The sequence below is a fragment of the Pavona decussata genome, unplaced genomic scaffold (assembly GCF_977016875.1).
Source record: "Pavona decussata unplaced genomic scaffold, jaPavDecu1.1 SCAFFOLD_41, whole genome shotgun sequence".
Taxonomy (NCBI): Eukaryota; Metazoa; Cnidaria; class Anthozoa; order Scleractinia; family Agariciidae; genus Pavona; species Pavona decussata.
This window is the reverse complement of record NW_028145463.1, coordinates 76,744-103,921: the sequence shown is the minus strand read 5'-3', so window position 1 is coordinate 103,921 and position 27,178 is coordinate 76,744. Positions and strand designations below refer to the sequence as shown.

General features: G+C 38.0%; 2 protein-coding genes across 3 annotated transcripts in view; both read right to left on the bottom strand.

The window, feature by feature from the left end:
• Window positions 1-27,178, bottom strand: part of LOC146482885 (uncharacterized) — a 65,413-nt gene that overhangs the window by 10,434 nt on the left and 27,801 nt on the right. The window lies entirely within an intron of this gene.
• On the bottom strand, window positions 285-25,983 carry LOC146482887 (cullin-4A-like). 2 transcript variants are annotated; one of them, XM_085106542.1, is made up of 23 exons: window positions 25,508-25,982; window positions 22,699-22,918; window positions 19,310-19,379; window positions 18,479-18,552; window positions 18,246-18,344; window positions 17,592-17,655; window positions 15,617-15,706; window positions 15,169-15,251; window positions 14,300-14,367; window positions 13,769-13,887; window positions 12,770-12,907; window positions 12,154-12,208; window positions 11,375-11,412; window positions 11,181-11,247; window positions 10,282-10,478; window positions 8,147-8,254; window positions 5,813-5,935; window positions 4,057-4,162; window positions 3,910-3,983; window positions 3,093-3,191; window positions 2,670-2,723; window positions 1,817-1,915; window positions 285-1,082 (listed from the first exon to the last, which is right to left on the bottom strand). In XM_085106542.1, the coding sequence occupies exons 1-23, from the start codon at window positions 25,866-25,868 to the stop codon at window positions 987-989; spliced, it is 2,502 nt and encodes an 833-aa protein (XP_084962668.1). In that variant the 5' UTR covers window positions 25,869-25,982; the 3' UTR covers window positions 285-986. The 2 variants fall into 2 exon arrangements, 1 of the variants encoding a protein (XP_084962668.1); XR_014863997.1 differs by lacking the exons at window positions 285-1,082; window positions 1,817-1,915; window positions 2,670-2,723 and having other exon boundaries at window positions 3,127-3,191; window positions 4,057-4,159; window positions 5,809-5,935; window positions 25,508-25,983.

Genomic DNA, 27,178 nt, shown 5'->3' with positions numbered 1-27,178 from the left:
CCCAGGTGTTGTGAGTGGATAACTTTATCCAGTCGCTATCCGCCTGATAAAATGTATTTAATAGTTGAAGTACATTTTATCCGCTGGATAGCGATTTATCCGCTCTTTGAATAACCAGGGCCTGAATTCCTTAGAGGGAGTGGGGGAGGTATGCGTCACGCTATCACTCACCCCACCCCTACCAACATGCTACTGACCTAACTCTCAGCCCTCACCCACTCATTACACCCAAGATGGCGGCGCCACGATGACCACAGGGTAGACACAGCGAGCTGTGAACAATCTAATGATTCACATACAAACTCGTATTGCTCTAACAAGTAATGTCTTTCATGATTACACGTATTTTACATCTCCTTTCTTGCCCAACAAGCTAGACAAGACCGGTTACATATGCCTCTACCTTAATTTTCATTTACATGGTCGACACGAGCTTTGCACGTGATAAACAAAGCTTAAAAGCACGGTGAGTGATATCACGTGACGTCATCGCAATATACTGCAATACAGACGGCCCCTTTACAAATCGCGCAAGATTCAACGTGCTAGAACGCGCGTGGTCGCGCGAGAGGACACTGTCGGATTCTCCCTAACAGAGATCAAAATCTAATTTCTCTTTAAAAAACTTCATCTAGCAGTAGTAATAATAATAATAATAATAATAATAATAATAATAATAATAATAATAATAATAATAATAATAAACAGCAAATGAGAAAAAGGAGAATCATCTTCGAGGAAACTGCCTTGTGAAACTACTGTTAGGAGAATAAGCACTTTGAGCTAGGGGCACGAGAAAGCGCTTTCCTTGCGTTACGGGCCTTGGCACAATTTCTGGAGTGTAACGCCGTCAGTGTTCGTGTTGACAAGTTCTATACACGAGTAGTTATCGATGGTCAGCGAGGTTCTTTCCTCTGTTCCTAGAACATCCGTAGTAGTTGTAATTGCGTGACAAGTTCACGTGATACGCACGGAAGATTCAGGTGTCACGCCACGTAATGGTACTGGTTGGGAACTTCTTTGTCCCGTTCCATGTAGTCTCTCTCTATGAGGCTTTCAATGCGTTTCTTTAGATCTGTAGGCTGCAATGCGGTAAACGAGAGCGTAAGAAAGGAAAACAAGAGATTCATGACAGCATAACGCACGCGCCTAAAGAAAGTTTAAAACGAGAAAAATGGGGCCCATAAAAGCGTATACGCGCATGTGTACATTGCTTGAAGGTCCAAGACAGACAACTCACCCAAACGGATGTATGTCGACGAGAGCTTATTACGAATTCACAATATGACCAGCTCCCAGTTAGCTCGATAGCTCAGTTTGTAGAGCACTGCACCGGCATCGCAGAGGTCATGGGCTCGAATCCCGTTCAAGCCTGAATTTTTTTCTTCAGGCTTTCTTTTCGCAACTGCCTAAGTTGCATAAATAACTGCAGGGATCTTTGTTCTTTTTAATCTTTCACCCGCAGTTCAAATATATATTTCATATATTCACATTCATTTATTCATCCTTCACGGGTAAATTACGAACTCACAAAATGACCAGCTCCCAGTTGGCTTGATAGCTCAGTTGGTAGAGCACTGCACCGGCATCGCAGAGGTCATGGGTTCGAATGCCGTTCAAGCCTGGATTTTTTTTTTCAGGCTTTCTTTTCGCAACTGCTTTAGTTGCGTAAATAACTGCGAGGATCTTTCTTCTTTTTAATAGAAATAGGTTCACAAGACCGCACTGGTTATATCAATGAGAAAACAGTTTCGAAAATGATGTGAATTTCCAAGTTATTAAGTAAAGGGTGCTGCAACTTCACTAATATCCATACCTTGACAGGAAACTTGAGCTGGTTGTACAGTTCACTGACAAGAAGAGTGTGACTAAGTGTCTTGCGAGTTTTCATGATGCGGACAATGGCTGCGTCGATCTGAAACGGAACACAGAGGGAAACAAACCCATGAGAATGGAAATTTTTGAACATACGTTACCGAAGTGACTCTTAGCAGTCCTACCCCATTATATAGTCTCTACCGAGGGGAAGCTCTTGGCGAGGGAGCACTGGCTCAGTTAGTATAATTATTTTGCTTGTTGAAGGCGCAACCTTGGATTTCAAACACGACCAAGAATTTCCCAATTAAACAGCAGCTTAAAGTCACGTCGATTTTACTGCATTTTGGTCAAAACTGCCCAAGCATTTGACGAAGAACTTGTTTTTAACATGAAATTGCTCTTACAACGGGAAGAAAATATTAAGGTTTTTGTCCTAGGAAAAACAAACAAAAACCAATTTTAAGCGACTTCTCAAAATAGACAGGAAGAACTTGAAAAAATTGGGCAATTTCTTCAAGTTGCAATCCACTTCCATCCAAGCCATCCGCAGCCAAACATAATTAACAGTAGTTTCTGAGTACTAGCAGGGTTATTGTTAACAAATGTAAACCATTATTTTAACTACTCCATTGAAATTAATACGTTTTTTGGCTATTCACAGTGACCCTAAAAGTCAATGACACCCTTTAAACTCGGCGCTTGTTGGAAAATACACCTGCAGACGCACAATCGGCAAGTGCTTGGCACCTCACCTGGTCTGCCAAGATATTCGTTGAAACAAAAAGTGGGATTGCTCGACACCGAAAACTACACAAGAGAAGGAAGGTAAGAAAATGAGTTGTTCTGGCTACCTGGTATTGGCGATCCTGGAACACCCTCTCTGTTGTGTTGATGTTTTCCTCTTGCTACAAAAAGCATAGGCAAGGAAAAAAATGATATTTTTCAGAGGGCGTACTGTACAGTTGGGAGAAGAAGAAGAAGAAGAAGAAGAAGAAGAAGAAGAAGAAGAAGAAGAAGAAGAAGAAGAAGAAGAAGAAGAAGAAGAAGAAGAAGAAGAAGAAGAAGAAGAAGAAGAAGAAGAAGAAGAAGAAGAAGAAGAAGAAGAAGAAGAAGAAGAAGAAGAAGAAGAAGAAGAAGAAGAAGAAGAAGAAGAAGAAGAAGAAGAAGAAGAAGAAGAAGAAGAAGAAGGAGGAGGAGGAGGAGGAGGAGGAGGAGGAGGAGGAGGAGGAGGAGGAGGAGGAGGAGGAGGAGGAGAAAACAGCTTTTGCTCTCACCGTTTCTTTCATCTGTATCTGGTTTATTTTGATTCGACAGAGTTTGTGCTTGAACTCGTCGTTAAAGAAGAACATATCGCCGTCATCTACATCTCGCCCCTGCAAGATTTAAAAAGAAAAAAATAAAAACATTACGCGTGAAATCAGATTGCAACAAAAAAGCCGGCCTGTGATAACTTTTTCTCCGCTTCCCAGCCCAAACGGAACTATAAGTTAAGTTTGTAGGCCTATGTTTACATTGTGAAGAGGGGAGGTGGTGTAGTGGCTATGGTACATGTCTGGTTTGGTATGGTATGGTATGGTATGGTACAGGGTATCAATGGGGTGGAGGTATTTACGGTTCACGGCTAATATTTTGGATTTTCTATGGCTAACGGTTAATTTGTCTCCGTTACGGTTAACAGACATCTGGAAGAAAAACCAATTGCCTTAAAGTTCAAAATTAGTTTCCATTGTTACAAAACACATTTTAAAGGTCTGTAGTCTTTTAGGACCTTTCCCGCATGATAACAGGTTGAAATAGGGTACATCAGCAACTAGACAAGACACAATAAGTCCTAGCAAGCGATATTGATCCCCCAATATTTCTAAAATGCACATTGTGGATAGGAATTTTTTTTACGATTAACTTTTCTTTTACGACTAACAGTTTAAATTTTCCATTTTAAACGTCTAACGACTAACATGTTTGGTCATTTTACGGTTTACCTCACTGAGACCCTCATGGTATGGTACATGTATGGTATGGACTGGTATGCTATATGGTACGGTACGGTACGGTGTGGTGTGCTAAGGCACATGTTTCTTGAACGCATACCTTTGGTTTCTTGACGAGAACTCGTGCTTTACCGCACGCTAGTGATTGCAGCGTTCTTCTTAATTCGCCATCCTCTGCAAGACCCAAGAAAACAACAGATTACCTATACAATTCTGCCTACAGTCTTTTTGAGACGAAAGGTCTCACCTATCCCTGTAGCTTGTTTGATTTCATCAAGGCCAAATCTCTCTCCTTCATTGAACATCAACAACACCAAGGTTTGAAACAATGATACTTGGAGCTCTTTTTTCTCCTGAAACAAAAACCAGAGCATGCGTTAAATGCGCTTGTTCCTGAAACCTATCCTGTTCTTTGTACTGTATGTTGGTCAAACAGCCTGAATGTCATCCCAGTAAAATGACTTTTATTTCCAATGATGTCTCAGATCCTTAACTCTGCGCCCAGTTGCTCCAAGCCCGGTTAAGCTAATCCTGGATTAACGAGAATTTTGATTCGAGTTTAATTTCTAAACCATAAAGATTTTTCAAAAAGATTTTTGTCCCTCAGTTTTGACTTTGGCTTTTCTTTACCATTGGCTTAAAATTAGATTTTGAAAACATTTTTAACGAGCGAGCTGAAAACCTCGGTTAACTTTTAATCGTGGATTAGCGTTAGCGCTTTCGAACAACCGGGCCCTGTAGTGTAAGTTTAAGTGCAGCTACTTTACATGTACAGTAACTTACACTACAGAGTTAATTGTCTGAATCACCGGAACAGCCATGGGGCACCAACGTGGCCCGGATTCGATTCCCGCACCCCGCCGCACCATTTGAGGGTTGAATTTGTTGTTGGTTCTCGTCCTTGCTCCGCGGGGAGGTTTTTCTCTGGGTACTCTGGTTTTCCCCTCTCCTCAAAAACCAACATTTCTAAATTCCAATTCGATCTGGATAATGTCCCCAATTAGTGCTCTGCGCTAAAGACATTGACACTTAAATAGAGTGATTTATTTATTTTTATTTTACCATTTCTGTTCTTAGTGCTAGAGGCACAACATTCATTTTATTATCAGCCTGGGATGAACTATGCCCAACGTTCAGTTCGTGTGCTAAGTATTTCTTTCGATCTACATTGGAATTTAGCCTGTTTTAGTTATTGGTTTACTTTCCTTATTTCCTCGAAGATTTTAGCAGTACAAGCTCAATAAAATTATTCTATTGTCTCGTGCTGTTTTGTTACGCGTCTCACATTTCGTCGTGTAGACACGAAAGACGATACATGTATATGCTTTCAGACCAACTATTCTCGTGCCCGTGTTCACAGATAAATTACGAAATGCAGAAACAAGTGAACGTTCTTTGCTCAAGTTTGTTTCTCATCATTTTACCGCCGTAAATGTGGAGTCAGTCAAAAGACAAAAAACAAAAACACAAAACAAAACAAACAAACAACCCCACCAAAACAACAACCAAAGGAAAGAAAAAAAAAAAAAAAAAAGGAATGGAAAGGAAAGTCGTAGACAACTTGAACTGAAGTTCGGGAGGATGGATCACCCCTTCCCTGCAAATGAATTTGTGTTTGAGAAAGGTCATTTTGATGTCTGGATTAACTGCGTTTATTTTCATGTCAGCAACAAAAATATAATGGTCCAAATTTGATAAAGTGTAGTTCCAAGAAAAAAAAAAAAAAAAAAAAAACACCCAGACGTCCTCTATAAAAAGGGATTATTTTTCTCCCCTCTCTCCCCCTCGCCACCCACCCCCGAAACATACACCCTAAAATTCAATTTATATTCATACGTTCCTATTTGGACTTTGAGGCCCCCAACCCCACCCCTCTGGAATTTCTCATCCCTTCTGTAGGAAGCATGTGGATTTTTCTGGTAACACACATTATAACTTCTCATTTGTATTCATACTGCGAGGAAAGGAAAATAACCTATTAATGACTTTCAAATAGAACTCACTTCACCACTGGGACCAAAATCAGCCTTGACCACGCAGTGCCCCAAAGTGTTCTGCCACTGAAGTTTCCTACCGCCATGCTTTCCAATGTAGAACTTCTTGAATGATTCTTGATACTGAACCATCTGGAATAAAATACAAACTAGTTAAGGACGGTGCCATCTAATACAGAAGTATTTTTGTGCAGTTTATGACTATGAGGGAAAAGGAAATCTCAACAAGGGCTGTTGGAATCAAAAAAAAAAAAAAAAAAAAAATGGGGGTAACCGCACATTTAAGTTAATTAAGCAACAATATTTTTCTAAAAACCGCCAAAATGTAAAGCAATGTATGGCATTTTTTCCTAAACTGAAGGTTAATTATCTCTGAAAAATGCATGGTTACCCCCAATTTTCTTTTGGGATACCAAGAGCACTAATGTCTTGCTAAGTTATGCTTTCTCCGCATAGTGTTAAACTGCGTAAAAATATCCCTGTATTAGTGAGCACTACCCATAGGAAACCCGAGTATCTCGAGATGCTTTGAATGTATGCGCGGTAACAATAGTAGGCACCACCCTTAACACCAGCGTCTTCAGATGGAAGGCATGAATTGGCCATACAGAGTCGCAAGTTGGAAACTTGCATTAATCCTCTTAAGCCACTTGGAACTATTGTACATTGTACATTGAATAACTTCCATTACATGTAACTGTCTACTTTGATCGAGAAAAGAGAAAATTGACATTAATTATTGTGTCAATAATTAAGATATTTGAAATCATTGCGACTTAAATTGGTGTAAAAAAGGCAGCGCAAAGCGAGTCTACAGTTTTCGTATTAAGCCGCCGTTACACGTTGAAACTTTTAGCTGAAACTTGTGTGCAACGGCGCTGCGAAACAAGTTTCAGCAGGCGTTGCACCGTGTAACATGGTCGGTTTCACGAAACTTTTTGGAACTTCCGTTGCGAGACAAAAGTAGAACCACTTTCTACTTCTGCAATGGCTCGCAATGGTCACAGTGGTGAAAAAACAAGAGTTTCACCGTGTAACACCACTTCGTGAAACTGGTCCTGTTCACCGTTGCACATAAGTTTCAGCTTAAAGTATCAAAGAGTTTACAGTACAAATACAAATGAATTTATCGGTCTGTCCCCTGGGGAATTTTCAGGATCAATTAAAAAAAAGTGCTGCACAAAATGTTGCAAAATAACTCAATAGTTACAGGTAAAGAGAATGTATTCTATCAAGAAAGAATTTAAGTAGATGATTTTAAAGATGCATGAATATACTTAACCAAATATTGACAAAGACAATTCTAATTAAAGTATCACATACATTGTACTCAAAGCAATGTTCAGGATGTTTAGTTAAGGGGTATGTTTTGAAATTTGAATTCACTGAAAATTAAAGTAAATGAGACAAACCAGAACACAGCAATGCGACGGGGCACTATCCGCTCTGGGATGAGGTTAAGTTTATTGACCGAGACACACATGGGTTCACCCGTAAGGTTAAAGAGGCTATTCACATAAGATTTCACCCTGACAACATCAACAGGGATAATGAAATTGAAATTCCAGAAGCGTGGATGCCCACGATCAAACGACACAACGGCCGATCGGTACAATTATTTTCTAGTCTGAACGACAAGGATCATCATTGTTGATGGAGGCAAATTAATGGCAGATAGATAGATCGATTGAAATTCTTCCAATCAACACAGCCTAAGAGAGGATGGAAACGCACCAATCAACCCCAACCAAGGTGTTTTTTATACTGTTATGTAATCAGTTGACGCCATCGCCTGATGAAGACCAGCAGTACAGCGGTCAAAACGTCGCAATCCATATCTATGTGACTCAATTGTGAGACAGACGATTAAAGCCCCCTCTACACAAGCAATTTTTATGTGGCAATTTTTATATGGCAATTTTTATGTGGCAATTTTTATTTGCCCGTGTAGATGATGAGAAATGACCAATTTTTATGTGACAACTGCATTTGCTGAAAAGCTGGCGTGTTAGTTTTTATGTGGCAAATAAAAATTGCCACATAAAAAAATTGTCCGTGTAGACGAGATGCCACATACAATGTAACAACTTTTTCAACGTCACCTGTAGAACCCAGTCCCTACAGTCCCTAACATTTGCGCATCCAGCATGGCGCCATCTTGCTTTTTGCCTTTCCATGGACATCTCCGCTGTGCGAAATTATTACTGACGTAAATTAACAACAAATATTTGTCGAGCATCTACACGGGCAAATCAGGATAAAAATTGCCACATACAGTTGCCACATAAAAATTGCTCGTGTAGACGGGGCTTAAACTCAGCTATCAAACACAGTGGTCGTTACCTCGGTGGGTAGATGCACCTCTACTGGAGTGTAGGTTGGCCAGTAGCCCATTGTTAAGATACTGACTACCATGTCTACACTGCCTGGAAGATCCTGGTGCTGTAGGTACTGCAAAGATAAAAAAAAATACAAATACATGTACAGTTTCTCCTAAACTGTCTTCATACATTTCTTACGGATCTTACTGATCCCAACAAGCAGGAGGTGTTTCATATATGAGACATCACCACAGTTTGCGCTATTGAATTTGCAAGATACACTGTTATGATGAGTGGGAGTCTGCAGGGCTGCAAATAAGGGCCGGTCAACGGACAACGGACAAACCCTTGGATTGCCGGACATCTTGTCCGGTCCTTTACCGACTCGTTCAGAGAAATTTTAATTTTTAACTATTTGATAATCACGAGGGACAACATTCATGTTTCCGAAAGAAAAAAAAAAAACGAATATAAAACTAGACAAATTAGTGGTCGAGAAATTCCCGGTAGTCGCAAATTTCCACGATAATATCAAGTCCTATCGCAACCACAAATCATCATGTCTTCCTTTATTTTATTTACTTTAAGTGTTCCCAATCAGTAGAGGGTTTTACCTTTGGCTAGATACTATGATTGACTCTTAAATAAAGTGATTGATTGTTTGATTGATTGAATGATTGGAAAGCACCCTCACGAAGACTTATCTCGTGGCACCAAGAATACTCCACATAGTATTTGTTGCGAAAAGCGAAAAGTGCGAAAAGCGAACAAACCATACGTTACTTCCGTCACACCCTGCAAAACATGCTTGGTTACTAAGCTTTCTGGTGATTTCAACACTCGATGCAACTCAAAAATGGAGCGTACAAAAGTGGAAGAATAAGGTCGTCTTAAAGGGATTGTAAATGGAAGAAAGTCAGCGAGCGCATTGGACGCCATGCATTTAATACACTTACATACAGTGCTGACGAATTTCGAAACCCTTTAATTTATTTTTTGTTTATGTTTACACTTCAGTCCGTTTTTTTTTTCAAATTAATTAAGAGACCGATTGAACTCTTCAGCTTTCATATATTCTGCACATTTCACTTAAAGTTCAGTTATAGAAATGATGTGGCGATTGCCAAAGTGTAATATTTAATTACAAGTGATTTTGCCAGATGTTTTACAATTGCGGTTGTATCTTGCGTAAGCGTTCCACGTATTGAATGCGAGGCTGCTTCTGCAGTGAAGAGTAGTTAAACTATTAACTTGTAATTTTTATTGCCAAATCTACTTGGATTCCGTTGTTTTTTTAGTTATAAAAGGATTACTGTGTAATCTCGGTTCACTATCGCAAGAGTTACGACTGTTAAAATTTGACCGGCCAAAAATGGGCAGTGTCCGATCAAAAACAGGTTTGACCGGACAACGTGACCGGCACCTGCCTGTTAGTTATTTGCAGCCCTGGAGTCTAGTCACAGAGAAAGATTAAATACAGCTGTAATACAGCTGAGTTACAGAAAATAACTTCAGCTACAATGTACTATTGACTCTCCCTGGAATCATCTGCTCTTACTGTCAATGGCAATCTCTTAAGACTTAAGTCAAAACAATGGCAACAGAAGTCCAAAGGAGAATAGACCCTTCTCCAAAATGGCGGCCGAAAATTCAAATAAGTTAAACTTGAAAACGTATACCAGCACCAGAAAGAGCACTTTTACTTTAGTAACCCCGCAAAGTTTCAGCATATCAGGTGTAATATCAGCTGAGAAAATGTAAGTTGAAAAATGAAAAATTTACAGACGTTTGTATGACTGGGGGTATGACGTATACCCCCAGTCATACAAACGTCTGTAAATTTGTCAAATTTCATCTTACATGTACATTTCCTAAGCTGATATAACACCTAATAACACCTAACATGCTGAAACTTTGCAAGGTTACTACACATTATGCCCCCATGTGAGAGTTGACCATGGAAAAAGCGGAAATTCACAAGTCCCTAATGACCTCTGTGAGTACATTAATGTAGAAAGTGGAGAAAATTTTTTTTTTTTTTTTTAATTAATACTAAAACAAAAGTAGTCCAATTTTACTTGATAAGTTGGAGTTGGCTGGATTTAAAATGATTACCCCCGATATGTCAAAGTACGTTTATCCTACCACAATGCATACCTGTTTAAAGTGAACTAGCACATCCTTGGACAGTTCCATGTCTTTGAACATCCCTTCCAGTTTACTGGTGAATGCTGCACCGCACTCTTGCTTTAGCTTGGACAGCATGGACTTCTCTGCATCTACTGAGGCACTCTTCCCGACCAACAGTCTCTTGGCAAGGTCCTTCTTGTAGAAGGCCTCAAACACATCCTTGCCTGAGAAAATGGTGTACAGCAAAGACTAATTATAATTTACAAGTGCCAATTAATTGGGCCGATTTGGCCCAATATGCAAAGACAATGAGGGCAAGTGGAAAAAAAATTGGCTGATTTATAAACATTTGAAAGATATGCTATGGCTGATTTCACCTTGCACCATATCAAAAGAAAAAGATTGGCTGACAAAATAATTGCGTTTGATGTAGAACAAATGCACTTCTAATACAGACTAGAGTTGAGATTGCATGGGACAATGAATGAATGGATCTTGGGATGCGAATCTGGCATACCCCACAAATTTTGCAGGGGTGGATGACATCTTCACAAAGGAGAGAGAACCTGAGATCGAGATCATCAAACACACTCCGTAATCTTTGATTATTACTGGTAGTAAAACATGTAAATTGACCCATGCGATTGAACCTACTAATTGGGCCAATAAATCAGTACAGCTGTAATGTGCAAATTAACCTTAAGCCGAGACAATCCCTACATACAACTACAACTATTATTATGGTATTTTCTCATCACATTTCAATTCGTATACTTGTAATTCAGTCGTCCCCTCTCCTCAAAAACCAACATTACTTTCCAAATTTCAATTCAATCTAGAAAGTGTCTCCAATTAGTGGTCTATACTAAATTAATACAATCACTTGACACTTAAAGTGATTTGCTATCTATTTTATTTATTCTTACCATGAATAAATCTGAACAACACCATTATTCTGTCCAATAGCTTTTCAAGCTCTTCTTCAGTTGCTTCCTGTATCATCAACATAAAATGTTACATAAAAGTGACAAAACTGGGTATGAACTTTTAGTTCAGCTGAATAGGCATGAATTAAAATTTAACATGTACACCCTTCTAAAATTACTGTTTCTCTACCTACCTTGTTTCCAGCTCTTAGCTTGGAGTCGACAAATTTTGCTGAAATGTGAAGAACACAAAACATCAGGCAACATGACAATGTAAATGTAACCAAGGTCAAGCATTCCTACCCAGAAAAAATCTCAAATGAATTATTTGTTAATTGCAATAATTTTAATTTATTATTCATTAATCCACTCTTCAATTGAAAAAAAGGCAAAATTCAAAATGAAACTACTCCAGATCACTGAGTTTTTCTCAGAAGAATGCAAGCCTTCATGTGCCAGCCAGTCAGTCAGTCAGTCAGTCATTCAGTGAGTCAATCAATCATTTGGTGAGTCAGTCAGTCAGTCAGTCAGTTAGTCAGTCAGCAAACCAGCCAGCCAGCCAGTCAGTCAGTCAGTCAGTCAGCCAGTCAGTCAGTCAGTCATTCAGTCAGTCAATCAATCACCTGGTCAGCCAGCCAGTCAGTCAGTCAGTCAGTTAGTCAGTCAGTCAACCAGCGAGAGAGTGAGTGAGTGAGTGAATGAGTCAGTCAGTCAGTCAGTCAGTTAGAAAATCAATCATTCGGTCAGTCAGTCAGTCATGCAAAAACGAGACAAAGTCAACCTTTCAATACTGGACGTTTAAACTTAACTATACAGTGTCCGTAATAATAATTTCATACTTGCACAAGAAAAACATACCATCGTTACAGGACAGTGAAGTAACCAACAATGTCCTTAAGCTATCACATTTAAGGATCTGTTTCAACTTTCATTTGTAAACTTTGTGATTATATGAAACTGACAGTATGCTTACCTATCAGCTCAGCTGGCTTGTTTGGTCTTTTGTTGATGAAAGCTTCAAAAGCATCCTAGGATAACACATACTGTAAATCATAATGTCACAAAAAAAATCTAGACTTCTAAATCTAATAATAATTATTGCACAGTAATCTACATTGTGCTTAGCACTAAGAAGTATAGTGTAATAGATCTTTTCAGCCTTTAGGCTACAACAGAAATCTTCATAGACTACTCATTGCTTTATGTCTATTCACTGGCTTGAGCTAATCATTGCCAAGACACCAATGTTGCTGTTATGGTCATTGTCAACCTCATCATAACCTCTACAGTATTTGCACCTCAAGGTCAACATTATTTTGTTTGAATCTGATGGGACAAAACTGTCATAACTACATGTAGATGTAAAGTAATGCTACTGGAAGTACATGAACATGTACTGAACACCTGTACTAAAAATATGGACCCTAATTCAACCTTATAGAGACTACAGTAATTTGGATACCTACAGACTGCAGTTAAACGACATCAAAAGCACTACATGTATATATAAATGGATAAGACGTTCTCAGGTGTAGTTGGAAATTGATAGGTTCAGTTGAGGGTACTTTGTCATTATTAGATGACCATACCTTCATTGAATTGACAAATTTTTCACTTCTCATAAATGCATCTTCGATAATACTATCCAGCTGTTCTTTAAAATCCAGCAGATCTTGTACCATGCTCTTGTCTTTTTCAGGATCCAAAACAATGCTGGCCCCTTGTTTCTATAAAAGTGCGACAAAAGAAATCAAAACATACAGTTCTGTAAGGTTTATTCATTTGGACTTGTCTCATGTCACATCCACCAACTCTCAATTGCAACAAATTTTCTTGATCAAATGTATAACTAAAAGTACCTATTGGAACAGATATCAAGTTTGCCTACATGCTGCATTTCACTCCAGCAGCCTGAATTTGATGCCTATGTTTTAGGACTATTTTTAAATGCACTAAAAAGTGGTTGTAGGCAAATTGACCTCACTAGGAGAGAGAAGGAGAGGCCAAAGTTATGTGCCTTCTTCTGCCCCCCCCCCCCCCCCCCCACTTGCCCAAGGGATATCAAATGTGGGCCTTACTGAGTCAAAGGGTGTTCAGTATGTATCACTTAATTACATCCACTTATTAATACTGGTGACATCACATGCCTTTCTCCAAAAATATTTACACTTTCTTACAGTACAAACTGGCAAACCAGAAAAGCATATAAGGAAAACAGATGAAAAGAAAACATACATTATAGAGCTTGTGCTGACTAAGGCTGCATAACCCATTGAACTGACCCACAAAAACAGCAATAATTTATCACATTTAAGGGAAACAACTTACTGTACACTAGAGTCACAAGGTAAGGAATCACTAGGAAGGGCAATTATTGCCTAAGGAAGCCCTATAGACCTCTTTCATAATGGAGGGCATAATTAGTATTCTTTTACGTGCATGCAAATATGCCTTCTTGACCTCGCTTTTGAGTGAAAATACTTTTGTTTTTACACATGCTAGCGAGGCTAGGAAGGCTAATTTAAATGCATACAAAAGAATAACAATTAAGCCGTCCATTTATGAAAGAGGTCTATACACTGACATACCTTGATGTACTCATTAAAAGCAGTACACAATTCATCTTGTCCTTTTTTGACTCTGCTGAACAACTGGTAAAGTAGGGCTAAATCGCTCAGTCGGTAACTGAGCATCAAGCTGTCGAAACCTGAAAGGGCGGGCGAACAATGCATTCAAAGCCTCCTTTGGGAAAATCACTTTCTGTGAGCATTCTTGAGAATGTGTTACTACTGTATTCCTTTTGCTCATATTATTTACTTTGGGAAACCTACTCAATTAGTCCTATTAACTATTTGGGTGTCCCAGACTTCACATACATAGTATTAAAAAAAATTCTTCCATCAATCTTTCTTTTTAAGTAACAATGAAATGTAAATGATTTTTTATCAATTTTTCTCTTTAATATTTGTACTGTATCCTTTATACTTATGAGTGTGACCCAGTTATTAAAAATAATCATCTCTGTAAATAGTTGTGTGAGTAATAAATAACATTGACTTGACTTGATTATTTGATGTGCTGGCTTTCTATTGTCTTAAAGGAGAGTTTTCTTTGCTTACCTTTCTGAAGAATGCTGCTTAAGTGTTGCCCTAATAACTGCTTCTCAACGCAAGGAATAAGAGGTTTTCTGTAAAAAGAACAAGAAATAAGAGGTCTTCTGTCAAAATGGAATTGAAGCATAAGATCAATTTCTATAAATGAAGGCATAGTGGAAAAAGTGTGGTCTGAAGAGGAGAAAATGGGGGAAAAGTATAGATTGGATCAATCCATGTCAAATACACCTGCCCTGAGTCAAGTTGTTTGTAAGCCCAGACAATTTGACTCACGGAAGTCAAGTAGTGAAATCATGAAGGAAACAACATGAACTGTTGTCATTCTTAAAGTGTGTGCTTGTGGTAACATTCATCTAACGAATAACACTGAACCTTTCCCGATTTACCAACATTTCTACATTTGTAGCCCCCATGACAACTTACATGTATGCATATTAATTTTTTTCTAAGCCTTGCAACATGACTTCTGGTGAGTTGCATCAACCCAGGCCAGTCCTTTGATTATTCGACTCTTTCTGGGTGTATTGGACAACCCTCATTGCATAAGGGAAATTGCATTCATGACATGAAAGTGTCTTGATTCAAATTTATCCATAAGCTTTTGCAAGAAAACCAGACACAACACCCAAAACGGCAGAGCCAGCTCACAAGAATGCTTGGGATCAGGCAGATGGGTATCATTGTATGGTTATTGTACTTGAATGTAAATGTTCCTGAAGGAAATACCCTGTATAAATAAAGTTACATGTACATGTACCATAACCATTACCACCATCATTATTTTTTTTTTCAATGTACAATATGCTAGCATAAATAATACTAATAAGACTTGTTACAATGTATGTATCAGTCACCATAAAAAAGTAATAAATTACCTTGTTGACTGATCTAGATAGTGAAGCAATCTGTCATTTTCCTCTTTTAATCTTCTGTCCACATGAGCAAGATATTTGGGAACCTATTAAGAATCAGTAGAAGAGAAATCTTAAAAAATGCCAACAACTTGGACATTTGGCAGCTGTTTCTTTTTGTCTCATTGCAGAGGCAAGGCATTGTAGTGGATAGTACAATGAACAAAATAGTAATCAGACTTTCAGTCAGAAGCACACCGGAGGGGGCGGGTGAGGCTTGAAGCCAGGCTAATGCATACATATAATTATTCCCAGGAAAAGGATTGCCAGTCACGACAATAGAATTCTGCAGAGGAGGGGCAATCTAGTCACAGCAAAGGCCATAGGCCTGGATACCCTATTCATTCCATTAATAGGATAAACTCAAAAGGATTAAAATGATTCATGCACTACATACATGTACATTACTTACATCTGTCTCCTGCATGTATCTGTTTCCCTCTTCGTGATAAAGAGCTTCTGTGGCTTTAAGAAACTTTGTTTCAAATGCATCCTCGTACATCTAACAAAAAGAAAAACCAATTCATGATATTTACAGCTGCTGGGAGGAAAGCCATAACTACTTTTATGTTGCTCCTCAACATTATTTTAAATCACATAATGATTTGCTGTTGTAACAACTTTTGCCCTACAGTAAAAACCCACGTATAAGAACCTAATATTTTGGGGTTCAGGCTGAATGGGTTCTTATATTTTGGGGTAGTTTTTCTAAAGTCAGGCTGATTAGGTTCTTAGTAGGTTCTTATTTGTAGGATTTGTCATAGTGATACAAAAAGTCAGGGGGCGGGCACATACAGATTCAAGTCCTAAGACTACACCAGTATAATTTTATACAGTACTACATATTCTATACTCTGTATTTAAAAGATTTTCAATTTTGAAGTTTCTTCATTGTACTACATACTGTATTAAACAAATAATTTTCATGGTATATTTCTCAGAAATTTCACAATTTCCAACAAAATCAAGTATTTTGGCCTTACATGTACAATAAGTGTTTTTTTTTTTGTATAAGAACCTATTTTTCTTTGCCAGGCTAAATAGGTTCTTATATACAGTATTTGGGTATTAAACTGAATGCCCAATTTCAGCCTGTAGGTTCTCAAAATCACTAAGTTCTTATACATGGGTTTTTACTGTATTCCCAGAAAGGAACTACATGTAATGATGATGATGACAATCAATGACGATGACCATGATGACGACAACAATGATGGTGATGATGGCAATAATGATGATCACAATGATGATGATGACGACTGCTGGTGTTGTTGTAAGAACAGTAGCTCTGTGGTGTAGTGGTTAAATGTAGTATAGTATTACATGAATGTCAGATGAAGTAATTTTTTCACTTGCAAATAACATGCACGTAAATTGCATGCAATACATGTATATCAGATTTACACAGATGATACACATGTGTAATGCTGCTGTCACTGCAACCATTATTGTGCATGTATATGTAATTACTGCGTAACTGATACACATGTACATGTAGACTTATTTGTATTGTTAACTATTATTATTCAGTGTTCTAGCTAAAAGAGGAGTCTCAGGTCAAAACTCAAAAAGGCTGTCTTCTTGACCCAACAAAGTGAATGGTAAACTGTGGATTATTTAGAGAGAATCAGAGCTATTGATCCCTCAAAAGCTCTTCGTTCACACCCTGTCTCTGAAAGTTATCTGGAACACCATTATTTTAATGCTTTTTTATGTTTGTTGCATGGCTTCCTTGTAAAACAGTATATTCAAATGGAGCTACATTGTATATGAATAAAATTAATAAAGAATATTTGAAGGGGTGCCTGGAAAAAACCCCTAAGTGACTTCTGATAAATTGCTAGATTCTCCTTCCAAATTTTCTTGTATTCGCTTGTGAAACAAGAGGAGAATTTGGCCTTATATCAAAAGTCTCTTAGGGCCTTATATGTTTCGCGCACACCTTCAATAATTTGTATAATTTACATGATTGTACAGAGTGGAATGGATCACCTCAGCCTGAAGGATACGTGTACATTGTACATGTACAATCCTGGCCAAAAATGTTGGGACGATTTCCAAAACTCAACACAAAATGCTTGTTTCCCCTCTCCCAACACAATTTTTTCATGTTGTTGAGTTTACAATGTATGTACAGTCGGAATGATTCCAGTGGCTATCTTCGGGGAGGGGGGACTTCAAAAAATTCATGTTGCGCAATGACAGCACCACCAAGGTTATGGTGGCTGGTTACAGATCCTAGAACAAAAATGTACACTGCCAACACCAGTTTGGAGCAGGCGTATCTGTCCCAGAAAAAAATTGACTAGGATTGTGGGTTGAAAAGCTCTAAATATAATCAAAGCACATGTTTAACACATTGTTTAGATAAAGAGAAGCAATGATACCTGCAAGTCAGCTAACATTCTTAACAAACTTTTTAGCAGTGTTCTGTCCACAGCCTCGCCATGTCTGCGAATAACCAACAGAAGATCAGCATTGAATTTCTTCTTACAAAATTGTTGGAAACGTGATCAAACACTTATATCATGACAACAAAGGAAACGTTGTCACTTTAGATAAAAATTAACAACAACAAGCTTATTAATACCAAATTAAAAAGTTTGAAAGTTTAACTTAATTTACAACATATTCTCCTACATTGTACTGTTCTCTTACACTGTAACTACATGTTACAGTCGTACCATAACAAACAGGCTCCAGTTGTTCACAGAAATGTTTACTTTATCCAGTTGATAAGTCGCTATCCAGTACATAAAAGTATTGGCTGGCGTGTACATTATTTTTTCTCCAATGGATAGCAATTTATTCACTGAATAATGTCATCCACTCTTTCAACAACAGGGGCTAGATGGAAGATAACCAGTCTTTCAAAGAAAGACTTTTGAAAAATATAAGCAGTGAGGCTTATTTGGGGAATTTTATGGTACACAGGTTGATACTTGAGTTCTAGCATTCCAAGGATCTAAACTCTGAGCACTTCAACAAGAAAATGTTGACAAGTTTATAAATTCTTTAAAATTAATGCATTATTGTCTTACCTTTCATTTTCGATCAGCTGCAGTAATCCGTCCACCGTTCTGCTTTGAACTGTTGGATTACTCATAATGTGTCTACGAAACAAATTTAGGCCCATATCCCTGGGGAAACAATAATTTTGTTATTATTAAACTAATTTCAAGGACTGACAAAGAAAGGTATTTTTTATGATGATTGAAAATTGAGAATTTTCAATTAGCACTGTACATTTGTATTTAAGTTAATACTGCCTTACCACAGGGACAAAATTGTAGAGTTTTGAAGAACATATGTTCTATCAAGGTACAGAAAGATGCTTCTAATCATAATCTGCAGAAAGAAGGTAATATAAAAAGTTAGTACTTACCATCTATACATTGTACAACTGTTAAATATCAGTGAATGCAAATAATGCTACAGTGTACCTCAATGTGGAAACCTGGAGATTTTCAAGTTACCCCAACCCACATCCACCGAAAAAAAACAAAACAAACAAACAAAACAAAACAAAAAACAATAACAACAATGACAAAAAAAAAAAAAAAACCCTGGAGATTGGTGCCCCAGACCTAGAGATTGTTCAGTAATTTTGTTCTAAATTCAAGTAATTCTGACTGTTATTAATAACGTTCCATTTTCTGGCCTGAGGTCCTCAGGATACAAATGTATCAACTTTTTATTAAAATGATGCCAAAACCTGCACCCAATTTCACTCAGCTGAAGCAGTGAGATACATGTATCATACATAGATGTACAGTAAGATTATTATTTTTCAATTTTTTGGAAGGAATTGAGCTTCTGTGAACTAATACAGCTCCTAGGCTTATTTTTTATTGGTAAAGGTTTTGTGACACATAAGCAAGTAAAAAGTAATAATGTTTCTGGGTCATCATGACACAATTTTCAAGTTCAAAATGATAAAATAAACCGTCAATAATAATACTAATCAATTTGTTTAAGAATTTTTATCGTAGGATTTCCCTTACTTGCAAAAACTGACTACAGTTACAGTACATGTACATGTATTTAAAATTGTTATCATTAGTGTGTATGGCATACAGACTGTAGATGTGTACAATGTACATACCATGTCTCTGCAGTGATCCTCCCAACAATGATTCAGTTTTCCCAGGTATAATTCACTGTCCATGGAATCAGTTCACAGAAGTTAAGAAATTTTATATTGAACTGATATAACTTCGTGCACTGTTTTTCTGTTGTAGTATACAAACAGCTACACGTATTTGATTTTAAAACAGGTGTAAATCTCAAATGATACCACTTGTGAAAATTTGTATGTGTACAGTATGTGGTATTGTAGCTTACATGTAAAGTGAATTTCAATTAAAAATGAATTCTAACTAATAAAATGAAAGTGTTAGTCATAGTAGTTTGAAATGACAACTCAAAGTTAACCATTTGTCTCAATATTGTGCCACATACATGTAGGTGTGGATTGTGGTGTTTTGACTGCTATACTGCTCCTCTCCATGAATCAGGTAATGGTAAAGACCAGCAGTATAATATTATTAATTTTATTAGTAGCACTGTGGTTGCCATTGAAACATCATGATCCACACCTACGTGACGAAACTACGAGACATATGATTAACTCTGAGCTATGAATTAGAAACAGCTTTACTTTGTTTCCTTGTGATCTGGAATACTAACATAACCCAAAACAAACAAAAACATTCAAATGAAACTTTTTTTTCAAACAGAAGTGGAAATTGTCAGAAGACAACTGTGAAAAACTTTTCACTCTCCCCTTTCCGCAAAAACAACAATTTTATTTATGTATGGCCTTTTCTGGACTAAAAGATCATTATTGACTCTCATTCAATCTGTGACTTTTTTCAAAGTTTCTACTATAAGTAAAATCTGTGTTGTTATTTTATGCAGATAATTTCATTTATTTTATTTTATCTTTTCTTGTTTTTCTTAATAAGGGATGAGATGAAGATTACATAATTCCAACCTCCTTCCTTCCTCCTTCTTTTCCTCCTTCCTACCTCCCTTCTTCCCTTCCCTCCTGCTTCCCTCCCTTCCTTCCTCCTTCCTAATCCTTCCTCTCCTCCTTCCTTCGTTCCTTCCTTCTTCCTTCCTCCCTTCCTCCTTCCTAATCCTTCCTCAAGCTCCCCTCTTCCTTCCTTCCCTCCTTCATTCCTTCCTTCCTTAACTCCCTTCTTCCTTCAGTCCTTCCTCCTTCCTTCCTCGGCTCCCTCCTTAACTCCGTCCTTCCTTCATTCTGTCCTCCTTTCTCCCCCCTTCCTCCATCCTAATTCTTCCTCCCCTCCTTCCTTCCTTCATTCCTTCCTCCTTCCCTCCTCCCTCATTCCTTCCTTCCTAATCTTTCCTCCCTCTCTTCCTCCCTTCCCTGTTATCCCTCCTCCTTCCTTCCTCCCTTCAATCCTTCATCCCTCCCTCCCTCCCTACCTCTCCCTTCCTTTCTTCCTTAGCAAATCATTTTGACGTAAAATTCATTTTAAACTACAAGTACAGTACCGCCTGAATCCATATGCACATTGGCACGCGTGAACCGCAAAGGCAGAACGCGTGAAGGCCCGCGCGGTTCACGAGACGAAACCGTGCGGTTCACGAGAGGAAACCTAGGTTGAATATTTCCCGCGGTCAAAAGGACGAGGCCCAAACACAATAGCATCTTATAGCCTATTGTGAGGTTATTGTTTTCCGTTGAATAGATTTTTTTCTCAAGTAAACCGCATGAAACATGAAACACCGCCTTGAAATGCAGCCGGTCTTTGGAATCGTCGCGTAGGAGACTAATCTTGGACTGCTTTAGGTGCATGGATTTTCACCATCGCGTAATTCAACGTACACAAGCCGTCCATGCATTTTCTCTAGCCGTTTAAATTCCAGCGGATTTCCGTAAACAGATCCGGGAAACAGATCGAGCGCGACTTGCTTTCCTCTGATGAATGTTACATGACTCGCACGACATGCGTTACCCGTAATATAATTTAATGGTGACTTCCTCAAGTTCTTCTCGAAATGTTTCAAGTTAAATCAAAATTTAAAGGAATGCATTACCTTAAGATAAAGAAATGTCCTTCCTCTCTTTCAAAAAAAAAATTATCAACGGTTTATCATTTACGTTAATGCGATGCGCTTTATGTCAGTTTCGAAAAGTAAGGGTCATGTTGTTGGCTTTTGCACGGTGCAAGCGGAGTTTAGACAGGTGCAAGCAATGTTGTAATTTGCTTCTCATCCATGCTTTTGTGTATTTACTTATCTAAGCGGCCAAAAAAAATATTTCTGTGTGTACTTTTCTAGTATGAAGAAACGGACGTTTTTACTCAGAAATTCCGACACATGAAAATCGAAAATATGCAAATCATTCGCATTGAACCTTTTCAATTGCGGCAGGCCGTGCCGTCACAGCTGTTCATTTGTAGTTTTGCTGACAATAAAGGAAATTATTACGCTTGAATACTGCACAAACTCTATTTGACGCTCGGCAAACAAAAAAAGTTTCATTCGTTATGCAAAAGAAGAAAAATGTTTGTGGAAAACAAACGAAAACATTACGCATGCAAATTGCGAACGAAATTAATCGAAGCGTGACAACAGTGACAACGCTTCATTCACCATTTTCGATCAATTTGTTTGAACAATTTCGAATTCTGCACGGATACTTTGATAGCAGATTTACTGAGCGATAAATAATAAGTTATACGCAAAAAAGTCGAATTTTTAACTTCAAAGTCCTTCGTATTGACGTACACTTTGATCTCGAGTGACAGTAGCTTAAGCCGTGAGCAATGCATCGATGAGATCACGAGAGGTGGCTGTGGTTTCCGTGAAAATCTCTCGGGTAAATGCGACCTGATAACAATGAAACACAAACAAAGAGCAAACAAAGGCAATTAAGAGCACGGAGACGCGGCCATTGAAGAACGCGTGATTCCCTAGGTTTTGTCTCGTGCTTTGTTCGTTCCTCTCGAGGTGGACGCAAGGGCAAAACGCGTGCACTGCCCTTGCGTTCACCTCGTGAAACCCGCGGCTGATGTATATATGGATTCAGGCGGTACTGTAAAACATATACATCTACGAGTAACCTAAAATACATGCACATACAATTTGCTGAGCACCATAAATTCTGTCTGTAAACATCTACAGTATATCTAATGTTCAATAAAACTAATTACTAAGTACACATTAGTTGATAATAATTATGCAACTGGATGCACATGTACAATCTGAACCTAAAGTTATGTTCTCATTCAATTTACAAGAGACTGGTCAACATTATTTACATATACATGTATGAAGTAAAAATTAAAAAGATCACACCATCCAAGGTCATCACATCATTAAATCACAACATGAAAAAGATCTTTAGGCAAATTCCACAATCTCACAAGATTTCTCCATTACTGACAGAGTGGAGGTGAAAATATTTACTGCATAAAATAGAGTTAAACAATAATTATTCTACAATTAGAAAAAGGATATCAAACAAACTGTTGGACATTTGACTTGACATGAGATTCACACTCAGCTTTCAACAAATCATACAACGTGGCAGCCATTTTGTGTGAGCACATGTTTTCTACAGCTTTATACAGTTCTTCAGAGCTGTAAATAACAAATTTCTTATTGTGGATTGCCTGGACAGCTTCTTTTAGCTTTTCCCATGTCGCCTCCTTGAAATTCTCTGGCAAATGTGGTTTGACTGCAAGTACAAAAAGAAGAATTAATCAATTTACTCATGTACAGGTGTACTTTGTGAAACACACACATGTAGGTACAACAGTACATACAGGTGCCAATTTAATTAAGTGTTTACACTTGCAACCAACAATCTGGACATTTGTTATTACATGATCAGGTAGCAAACGAGTCCAGGAATCATTGTTAAAAGTCTTTAACAATGATTAGAAAATCATTTTTGAATTCTTCATCGATTTTTTTTTTTTTTGGTGCATATGTCAAATAATAGCCCCGCTTGTAAACTACAGTACAAGTGTGAAAGTTTTATTAAATCAACCCTAGTATGTCGAAAGCACCAGAATGAATGTTAATTTGTGGAACTCTCGTACCTGTGTAACTGTTAATTACAGTAATATCAAGTCTGGGTAACAGGCATGTTTTGTCTACTGCCAATTCATTAACAGTATTTGACCGCCCCCTCCCAATCTTGGCACAAGGTAGAGGTGTCCCCTGAAAAGAGGTTGGACTGATTTTGATAATACTTAACCACCTAAACAAAAAACCTGTTTTCTTGACTAGGATTGAAATTACTAAGAAGATTGTGTACATGCACACTATACTTAATTGCCATTCATTGATTAGGATACAGTACAGTAAAAGGTCAAACTTTTAAAACTGTCATCACTTGTGATTAGCAAGTAATAATCTTATCAATCCTCTCTGGTGATCCATTGCATATCAGGAAATCGACAGTGTATAAACTTAGTTATTCCCTTTATAGAGATTTCAATCACATTCTATTTATTTTGGGATGACTTGTTCAAAAACTGTCCCAGTCCCCTTTAATAAGCCTAGAAAAAACCCTTTAGTAAACTTAGAGGTCACTGTTACAAAGACTATATGCATGTTTTTCCAGGACAAAGGTTGATGTCCTGTCAATGGAGGTACATGTATACCAAACTAGAGGTTTTACTGTATCACCAAATTTGTCATGTTCACATGGTAATTTGCTTCTCAAAGTGCAGATTACTATATATTTTTTTTTGAAAAGTAAGATAGGGTATGGAAGCATGGTCTTGTAATGGTTAATGTATTGAATTTTCTACCAGGTTACTAGTTCAAGCACCAGAAACAATGTTCTACCTTGTTAGAACCACTTTGTGCATTATAATTTCCACAGCACCACAGGAACCTAACGCTCAAAGTAGGGGTATTGAATGGTCTTTGCGAGCATTTCGAGCATGCGAGCAGTGTGTTTATTTTTGCGAGCACGAGCAGTTGACAATTTTTTCTTGCGAGCAGCGAGCACTTTAGAAAATACAGATGGCGAGCAGCGAACACTTCGAGTACTTCATAAATTTTCCGCTAGCCGGGATCTCTTTTATTTAAAATAGGATACGTTGTTTTGCGCCAAGTAATAGCTAATAATCTGGCTGACACCTCCAAAACAGAATAATAGTTACAGGCTGAACTCAGTTGAAGAAAGACTGAAGCCAGAGGTAAGGATGTTTCAACCTTTTTGTTTTAACCATATCATAACTGATTTATCGTTTATATATGTATAAAAAATAACTACAAAGAAGGATTAAATTTCGAGCAATCGAGCACATGTTAACGAGAATGCGAGCATGTGAGCAGTTGCAAAAATTTTGCGAGTACAAGCAAGCAAGCAACCTTGTAATTTTTGCGAGCAATTTGAGCAGAGGCCAAATTTTGCGAGCACTTTTAAATTGAATGAGACCATTCGATACCCCTCAAAGTATTAATTTGAATGGTTATACTTTATTTCATCCACAGACTAAAAATTTAGAAGGTGGTCTAATTCTCTGCCCTTTGGACAGCTTCTCTCAATCTTTCCCTTTAGCTTGTCACTTATATAGTTTGAAATTATGTATTATTTTCAAAAACATTGTATTAAAAGTGCCTTAATAAGTTCATATTGTACTTTCCCAATAAATCTGGGAAAAAAGAGAGTTGCCATGGGTATATAAAGTGCCACATATTCATGAATGACAGGTCAATAAATGAAAATAATTATTCAGACACATTCTGTTTACGTTTTGTCTATTAATTAAACAAAGAAAATAATACAAAATTCAAATTCCTTATTACAGGGATCAAACTTGTACAAAACACTTTTTGATTGGATTGAATCCAAATTGTAACCACGGTCCTTTAAGGTCGACCTCAGAAAACGGCTACTACGTGAACATTGGCACAGAAATTGGACTATTTTCGTCACACTTGCAAGATGATAAACAAGAACTGCTAAAAGTAATTCGACTTAGCTTATATTTCAGTTTTAATGAAGGTTGTTAAACTCTATGGTCTTCTGTGAAAATCAAATAATACTAAGCACTATGCATATTAAGTTAACAACAGCAGTACAGTTGGATTTGTAAGAAACTATTAGGGAAATTATCGAAACCACAACTGCGGTTGATGAAGCATTTGGTGTTGTTTTTCAGTCATAAACAGATACGTTTACGAAGAGCGAACTTTTATAAATTTATTCCGAAAGGAAGTAAACAAATTTTTACTTCCACGTTTCTCTAACGGTTGTCACGATCTTATGCTTTCTATTCTCTTCAATCGTAAATTTATGACTTACCTTTGAAGTTCTTAATCACCAGCTTCTTGGCCTGGCCTGGTTTCGCCGAGTTGTTGGTCAGTGGAGAACGTTCGTGAAAGTGATTTCCATAAGCGGAGAAATTCGCTTTCCTTTGCGGTTCAGCCATTGTAGAATCCGCGTTTTCGACGCCTTCCACGCTTGGCAGTGTCCTCTGTTTCTTATGAGGGTGAAAATTCAACTCACCTTGCAGAGGAGCGGAGGCTGCGATGCACGTTCCGTTCCTTACGTTGTTACTCAGTCGACGTTTTTTCCTCGGTCCACCGTTTTCCGCCACGTTTGACTCTCTCTCGTGCACGTCTGACCCCTGAGGTAGGTCAGCATCCTTCGTTGTTGGCAGCATTCATTCCTTTCTGGGCCTATCAAGGCCCCAAAGTTTAGAAAAAGGCAAAATTATTAGAGAACCTTATGAAGAGAACTGCTTGAAAATATCAGTCCCCGAGCCTCATGCCTGTTGCTGAAGGGGTCTGGGTAGGAGACAACCTCGATTTCATGAATTTCTTATGCATTGTGGGTAAACACGCGTGGGAGTTTTTAAAACGTGGGAGTTCACGACCATGTGCGTGAAGCCCGCGAGCAAAAGTCATTGAAAGGAGGTGAAGCTTTCCGCGATATCCCACACTATTAGAACACTTCGATTAATTGGGTTTGGAGGTACTCAAAACAGAAGTTTCTCATGCCCCCAAACTTAAGTTTACAACTGGTTCATGCGGGAAACAAGTTTATGTTACTCGCGCGCGTGATCCAGAGAAGTACTTGTGGTGGTTGTCAAATTTAGCAGACTGTTTAATTCCGTCTCAAAAAATGGAGAGAATTGCCAATTCAACTTGACATGTTGCATAAAATTCCGACAACAACTGGATGAATGTGGCTTGTAGTCTACTAAGGCTCTTTTTTGTTGTTGTTCTTTCTTTTTTAATTTTCCCAACTGAACTGGGAATTGATACGAAACTGGCTGAGACGCGCAGGTTGTCATGGGAAACAGTCCTTTCCTAACCTTCACCCCTTCCCTGACAGCGCACGCGCCTCAGCTAATTAATCTCCTATCCAATCTTCCCATGCCCCACAAACAAACAAAAAGCTGCTCAGGTATGATATACTGGAAAAGGGCTTAAAACGATCAAAATTCATGCTGTCACAATGTGCGTATTGTAACTCACAGTATTAAAATTTGGATCATTGTATAATAAAATTCCAGGGATTTGATTGGCTTAGCAGCCATGGTATATCTAGTGTGGTATCTATATAGGGTAACTCTTAAATAGTGCAGGGACCACTTGTACAAACAACAGCAAAGTGTAGCCCGATCTTTGTGTAGATCAGGATCAGCAATGTTGAATAAAACGTAAAATTAAATGCAATGCTGATCGGACAGCGATGAAACTTAATCTTTTTAATGTACACGTTTCAGCTTTCTTTATTTATCAACCGATCACGTCTCAACTTTTCATTTTTATCGTCTTTAAATATTGTAACCGTTTATTTCCAATTTTCACTTAGCTTTTTGCCGCCCCTGAAGAAGGTTAGTATTGTCTAACCGAAATATTGGGCAATAAAATTATTTTAGCTGTCCGATCAGCCTTGCATTTAATTTTACGTGGTATCTATCTATCTATCTATTCGGGGAGCAGGGGTGGCGCAGTGGTATGAGCA

Bases quoted from the DNA above. Each gene is read 5' to 3' on its own strand.
- LOC146482887 (XM_085106542.1), bottom strand. From the start codon at position 25,868: ATGCTGCCAACAACGAAGGATGCTGACCTACCTCAGGGGTCAGACGTG. The intron at 8,255-10,281 runs GTATGCATTGTG...TTATCTTTGCAG, and splicing joins TGCTAGTTCACTTTAAACAG to TACCTACAGCACCAGGATCT. The intron at 5,936-8,146 runs GTAACGACCACT...ATTTTATTCCAG, and splicing joins AGGTGCATCTACCCACCGAG to ATGGTTCAGTATCAAGAATC.